This window comes from Trachinotus anak, unplaced genomic scaffold, assembly GCF_046630095.1.
Source record: "Trachinotus anak isolate AG129_WGS33_773 ecotype Australia unplaced genomic scaffold, CSIRO_AGI_Tana_v1 ptg000011l, whole genome shotgun sequence".
Classification (NCBI taxonomy): domain Eukaryota; kingdom Metazoa; phylum Chordata; class Actinopteri; order Carangiformes; family Carangidae; genus Trachinotus; species Trachinotus anak.
Window position 1 is genome coordinate 15,779,260 of NW_027273862.1, and position 7,532 is coordinate 15,786,791.

The 7,532-nt window shown below is 36.9% G+C and overlaps 1 protein-coding gene across 3 annotated transcripts; it reads right to left on the bottom strand.

Moving 5' to 3' along the window:
* Window positions 1-4,317: 4,317 nt before the first annotated feature.
* marveld3 (MARVEL domain containing 3) lies at window positions 4,318-7,444 on the bottom strand. Of its 3 annotated transcripts, XM_071488405.1 has the most exons (5): window positions 7,286-7,303; window positions 6,825-7,077; window positions 6,267-6,506; window positions 5,977-6,074; window positions 4,318-5,178 (listed from the first exon to the last, which is right to left on the bottom strand). In XM_071488405.1, exons 3-5 carry the CDS (start codon window positions 6,497-6,499, stop codon window positions 4,568-4,570), a joined length of 942 nt encoding a protein of 313 aa, XP_071344506.1. In that variant the 5' UTR covers window positions 6,500-6,506; window positions 6,825-7,077; window positions 7,286-7,303; the 3' UTR covers window positions 4,318-4,567. The 3 variants fall into 3 exon arrangements, with proteins under 3 accessions (XP_071344506.1, XP_071344505.1, XP_071344507.1); XM_071488404.1 differs by having other exon boundaries at window positions 6,825-7,444; XM_071488406.1 differs by having other exon boundaries at window positions 6,947-7,422.
* Window positions 7,445-7,532: the final 88 nt, after the last annotated feature.

Sequence of the window (7,532 nt, forward strand, 5' to 3'; positions counted from 1 at the left end):
CTACATATGAGAAACATATGTATATTTCTACTACTACATTAAACTAAATTTAATTTAAATTTAGCCACTTTTATTGTCACTGGATAGTGAACTAGAGACCACAGGATGTTTGGATATTATTTAATTTCAGTCATTTGAACAAACCAGTCAAGGCACAAAAGTGAATTATTACACTGTATACTGTCAAGAGATGAAGGGTATGTACATGTATGTACTGCAGGTTATTGACATTTTCATTTTTCATTTCAAATCTTTTTTTCAGCGTAGATCTCTAATGCACTACCCACACACAGCAGATGATTTTCAGGGTGTTATTTTGGCCCATTACACACAGAACTGAAGCCCTTTTGTCTTGTAGATCTGGTCTGTGTGCATAAGGTGTCACAAAGTTTGGGGCTGAACCCACAGTTCTAGCAGTAAGCGCACAAAGTTGTGACATAGCAACAAATTATGCCTTGCTATAATTTTATATAGCTCTCCTTTTCACTCGCACATATTGCATTTATTCTTATTCCAGATCGGGGGCAATGGTTCTGTAGGATGCAACACAGGTTTAATATAAAAATTATTACCAGTGCAGCAGCACTATAAGGTGGTGTAATAATGTACTGATTCAGAGGATGTAATCTTTTTTCGCAATTTAGTTTAGTTGTGTTCCCAAGTGGTTTTTTTTTAATGGTCAGTCACATTTATCTCAGCTGAATGTTGCCTTTCAAAAACTACATTCATATTTAAATTATCAGTTACATATCATGCAGCCCTAGAACACCTCAGTTTGCCCGTTCCTGAACCTCCCCACCTTGTGCCAAAAGAGCAGGCAGCTCTGCTGGGGCTGCTGTGGTTATAAGAAGGCCAAAGTTGGGTAATTGCTCATGTCAGTGATTACTACATTAGATGTATATTTAGTTCAACTCCAAGTTGGTAGTGGTGCAGTTTTGGCATTCCATATCATTTTCATAGCTGGACCTTTCAGTGTTCCCTTTTAGCCTTAAAGTAACACCACTGACTATTTTTGAAAGGCAGAGCCCTTTCTTTCATCCCACTCATGTTCTGTTTGTGACTGAGGTCTTCAGTTCGTGGGTTGTTGTTTATTAAAGCAACCCCTCTATCCTTACTTTGCTTCATGGGGATGAGTGATAAGTCACTGATCAAGCCTTAATTGATGTGTGAGTCTGAATCTTTTTGTTGTTGTTTGCAAGTTTTGTCTCTTGAAAATGAATAAACACTGAATGAACAGTGAATAAACACTGTTAAAAGCACTTTGTACATAGAAAATAGTAATTTCAGAGTTATGTGTATTTGAGTTTAATACATGAGATATTGATCAACACAGTGTGCTGGGATTATTGAGGCTTCCCTCAGCCCAACATATCACCTCTTGTCTAAGAATACATAGCCAGTGGAAATGATGATGATGTAAAGTGACATAACAATTAATTTACAACATTCACTTTTAAATATGTCTTTAATATTAAATATCTTTTTGTTGGCTCTCAGCTACATCTGAATTTTTCAGAATTTGTTTACCTATGTCAGCACCACAAACAGCATAATATTCATTTTTAACACTATCTGCCAACATTGCTGTTACTCTATAATAATGTAAATTATTACAACCACCCCCCTCCCCAGCTGACTGTGAGGACATACAGTTATGTTTTTCCATTATTTATATCTAGTATTGGTATTTAGAAAACATTGTGCTAATTGAAACCTAACCATCTGGAATACCTGAAAATGTTTTTTGAAAGTCCTCCATTATAATGACATGTCATGAAAACAGTAGTATAAGATAATACGTTTATAATAAGTTTACTCTGTTTTTGCCCTTATTATACTTATCCAAAGTTTGGGATTTTTAACTTTCTAAAATTACCATCAACTATATTTTATTATAAGGCTAATAATTTATTTCTAGTTACTTTATTAATCAGACAGTGCAGGGTCTGAGATGCCAAACACCAGAGACTAGTGTGGTTCTGACTGTAGCCTGTAACGCACACGTGGTGTCCTGCATCTGGATTGTTGGCAGTGAAGCACTGATGGCCACTGCAGGCGTACCTGCCACAGGAGGAGCTAGACAAGCTACAAGACAAATGATTGTGAATGGTATTAGTGCACATCTGAAACAAGTTGGGAAACTGAGTTCTTTAGCACGAGAGGAGAAAAGGAACTTGTAGGAACACCTTGAGGTTTCCTACAAAATTGTGTTGTTTGAAACAGATGTTGGGAATTTCCTCATACAAATATGCAAAGTGTCATATATATACACTAGTATGTATATATGTATATGTACATATATATGTATATATGTATATATATGTGTGTGTGTATATATATATATATATATATATATATATATATATATATATATATATATATATATATATATATATATATATATATCTCAGAGCTTTTTTTTCTTTCTCTTCTTTTTCCATCACCTAAAACTACAAGAACCCTTTTTCTCAATGTCTACATGAATATTGACTGATATGTATGTGTGGTGTATGTGTGTCAGTTTTTTATACAGTTGTACACTCATTGTATATTTCTGTGTACATGTCTGTCTCCTGGTTGATGCCATATATTCATCTACTGCCCAGTCTTTCCAACATGAAACATATTTGAAAAATGATCCATTACTAGACTAATCAGTGTGCATGTACATAATGCCGACTGTGTGGGTAGAAGAGGGAGCACAGGGTACAGTGCATTGAATTAAAATATTCCCTTTAATTCTTTAGTGGAGGGGGTCCAGTAGTATAATGTTCATAACCCCCTTCCTGCACCAAAATAGAGGGTATGTGCATTTGAGTAGGCTACAGTGTCAGTGTTTTTTTAACTGCTGATCATTTATTAATTGTAAATGATTATTTCCTCTCTGCACAACTTAACAAGCTCCTTGTACAACTACAGTATGTTGCAAAATGTCTCTCCTTCTCTCTCTCTCTCTCTTTCTCTGTGTGTGTGTGTGTGTGTGTGTGTGTGTGTGTGTGTGTAAAATGAAGCTTAAGTGCACACGTACAGTAAGTGTATGCATGCTAGTGTGAATAATGGATTGACTGTAATTCTGTGTGAATATGGTGAATGAAACTGATTGAAGATGCTCCAGTTGTTTAACATGTGACCAAAGTAGCCATTGTTAAATCTCACAGTTCCTTTCTGTACATTATTTTCTAGAAATGCTTTGAATATTTTTTCTCAATGCCAAGAAGCTGATGTTTATTTTTGTACTTCATCGTTTCATGCAAATCTATATTTCCCTCTCCACTACAGAATTTAAAGTGACTGGGATTCTACAGAATACTGTCCCTCGTTATGGTACTTTATTTGAAGGTACTAATTATAACTGTATTTAATGTTGAAAGCATGCCCTAAATATAAGTCAACATAAAAACATAAGAGTACATACAAAATGTGATTTATTTGTACAAACTGGAGCATATCTGATTTTTTTTTGTTGTTTTGTTATTCTAGCACGCAGATTACTGCTCAAATTAAGTTTTATGTTTAACAATTACGAGAAGATTTATGATTTAGGAACAGGACTAACAATGAGCACTTTTGCTGTTTGTCAGACAGAACTATACTCCCCTGAACTTTGAGAGTGGAAGGTAGACATTATTTTATTTGAAATGCTGCTATCATTAGTTTTAAGCAGACTTGCTGTTTTTCAGTTAACTTAAAGCCAAGTAGCAATAAAACTTTTTACTGTGATTTTTTTTGTCCAGTGTCCATTTTGCTCACCATTTTTATTATGATTTCATGCCAATAAATAAAATCAAAATCACAGCTTTTTGGTCAGTATAAGGTGTGATGCGGACAGTTTATTCTGTCTTTCTGTCTGTAATTTCTAAATTCTGAACTATTATGTAATAGGAGGTTATTTATATATTTCCCTTGGTCTCTGTTATGTTTTCTCTTATTCATTTAGCTCAGAAAACAGTAATCAGGTAAAATGAATTAGAACAAACAGAGGACACTTGATTCTGTGGACATATGTACATTCAAGATCTATGTGTTGATGTCATGAGTAAATTCCTCAACACAGTAGATCTGCCATCTGTTGGTTAAATTTAGAATGACATCCCTTGTATAATAGTTGACAAATATATAGAAAAATAAGGTTAAATGTGACAAGACTCCTGGTATCCATCTTTTTTTTCATAAGTGATGGAGGACCTTTAGGCAGGAACAAAGCCTGACATCTAAAAAATGGTAAGATATTGTCACGCAATAGATATATGATTTATTCTACTGAAATAATGTGCATACAAATGAAGACGATAAGGACTTCCAAATTATAGGAAAAAGTTCAAAGCAGCAGTAGTAGTAGTTTATTTTAACTACAAATTTATACAAAATGTAACAGACAGGAAAAGAGGAATGATAAAAAAAAAAGTATTCTCCAAAATCAAACTTAAAAATTCATCAAAACATAAAAAGGGTATAAAAAAAATCTTCTTCACCAGTCACATTCAACAAGAGTTAATACACAGTTACACCTAATATACACCTTGTCACAGGGACGTCTACTCAATCTGACTTGAGGAGAAAAGGCAGCTTAAAAATGATTGTCCTCATTTGTCCTTTGCTTCTTTAGCTCCCGCACTGACCTGAAAGCTCTGACAGCTAACACTGCACCAAAGATGAAAACAAACACCCCCAGCACCCCAAAGAGACCTCCTGCAATATCTGCACCGTGGAACTGGCACTCAAAGCCCTTGTGCCCTTTGCTTTTGTACATCTGCTCTCTCTCTTTACAGATGGGATTATTGTAGGTTCCCTGCAGCTTAATGAAGTAGAAGGCCAGGGCAGGGATGTAGCCCAGGCCGATCAGGAAGTTCAGCAGAGCCTCCCCCAGCAGCACAGGGGGCCAGCGGTAAGGGACTCTGAAAATCCCCAGGGAAAACATGGCACAGGCGTATATCATTAAAACCCCACCGCAAGCCATGGTGAAGATGTATGGAGGACGCTTGAGCTGATGGAATAGCTGGTCCAGCTCCTTCACCCTCTCTGCATCGGCTCCAGTGAAGGCATTGGCGCCACCAAAGTGATAATGGTAGAGTCCGCCGAGGCTGGCCAGGTCACGGTAACCCCCATTGTTGCTGTATGGCACTCCAGCACAGATGATGATAAGCAGATTCACAAACAGCTCCATAAGCTGGCAGAGACCTGGGGGATACAGGATAAACACAGTACTGATATGAATGTACAGCAACATGGAACAGTGAGACTAGAGCTGAAACAAATTTATGCTGCCATTGGCTGAAAAAAATTAATAAAATTAAATTTTTTTAAGCAAGAATGCCAAATATTTACTGGTCAAGGTTTCTCTGATGAGTGGATTTGTTTTGTTTGCTTTGCAGCTTTTCTTTGTCATGAATGATAATAAACTACATATCTTTGGTTTTCAGAAACCCCCACAAAGACGTTTGATGTAACTCAAGACCCTGAAAATATCTGATGGGCATTTTTTGTTTTCTGACATTTTATATACAAAAATGATTATCAGTTAATGGAGAAAATGATCATTAGATTAATATTTTCAGCCCCAAATGAAAAAAAAAAATCCTGTGCCTGTTCTAACTCAGCCCTCAAAATCCCATAGTAGTACAGTATATTATATTATGGCTTATTATCATGTTCAAGGCAAATTTTGAGTATGTGCCCTGTGAAGATACCAATCAAAAGGAACAAGCAGTGTTTTCCACAGATTGAAAATGTAAAGAAAACAGCACTGCATTCCAGTTAACTAAAAACTGCACAGGTGCACCATTCTGACTTGTCCATCAATGTGCACTTGTAGTGGGTGAAAAGTTATAAAAAAAAAAAAAAAATTATATAAAATTTTATATTTTTCAATATATTTGAGGACCATCCTTACAATTTTTTGACATTCGCCGATAAGCATGTGCTTTGATTGCAACTAACATTTCCCAGAAGGGCCTAAAATAAAATAAATATACTTGCCTCTACTGGTTAAGATGTATCTGAGATTGTAAAGAGCTTGTCTGTGCTGTTGCCCATAATACTCCCCTTCAGAGTGATACAGTGATGTCTCTCTGGACCTAGAAAGACAATTCAGTTTTTTTTTTTCAGTGGAACATATATATAATTCTTTTCAGAAAATAAAATGTAATTTTACATAAACATGCAAATAAATATGTGGCTTAATCCTGATACAGGTGGCCTTTAGTTTGTGTGGAAAGATGTCACAGTGAGTGCAGAGCCTTGTTTATAAGAAGTATAAGCTCCCTTACAATCTTGAGGGTCCTTCACGGTCGTGGTCATGGTCTCTATAACCAGGTGTCTCCTTGTGAGAGGCAGTTGTCATGTCCCTCTGTCTGTATTGTTTGGCTCTCCTGTCACCACCAGAGCCTCTCTCGTCCATGTCTCTTGGCTTTTGGCTGGGGCCCCTGCTATCATATGAAGACTGGTCTCCATTGTATGAAACGTCCCGGTCCCTCTGGTGGTGTCTCCCCCTCTCAGGCATCTTCTGCCTACAAAAGAAGATTATGGTCATGAATCCTATTACAGACTCTAATAAACTAAGTGGATATTTGGCTTGTGTCTCTGTTACCGCCACCCTGGACAGTAACGTAGCATGAACTATTTAATTAATGACTGAATGAGGTAAAGGACCAAAGACAGGTCTCATAAAGTGACTCGAAGAGAAAAAAAAATGGTGATGATTTTGAGGCCCACACACAGAAGTAGGGCGAATTAAGTGAGAAAATTAAATCTTTAGCGTGATAACACTTTATTTATTTCAACGCGGGAGTCCGAAGTATGTTCTTTAAAAAAAAAAAGAGGCTCACAATTCAAAGCAACGCCCTTGGCTTCCCTGCTGCTGAATTCATCCGTGTTTCGACGTCTCTACGTGAAGATGAAATAGTTGTGACTCCTGAATGAGCAAAGATACAACATCAAAATGTCCTACTTTTGGATTCTGTCCGCGATGTGGTCTCTTTTTGGTGGCGAGAAAATAACAATCCACTTTCCCCAACTTCCTGTTTGAGATTTCCTCCTCCTGTCGCTCACCTGTGCTGTGCCACGCCCACTACCTTAGGGCTAATTTCAGGTAAAAAAAAAAACAAAACAGTGAAATTCACACCAACAATCTAAAAGTTTTACATCTTTTTTTCCAAATTATAGTAGCACCATTTGTTGCATGTATAAATCATGTGTGCAGTATTGCAGCACTGTAACCACTTCATTTTATAGGCCATTGTTTATGACAGAGTAAAACCAGAAAACATCATTTATATCGAAACATCACCGGACTCCGGCAGCTTCACTAAAGTTCAATAAAAAAAGCAGAAAGTGCGTAAAAAAAAAAATGTCGACTTCAGTTGTGCTCAACTTCCAAACACAAAAATTTGCGATTCATGCTTCAACCCGGACGTGAACGCACGCGGCGCACGCGGTCACGTTTAAATCATTAAGCTCGCGGCAAAAGTCCTTCTCGCGTTTCCAACGACGCGTGGATACATTTCAAAATAAAAGTCACCCTAAAAGTGTTGACT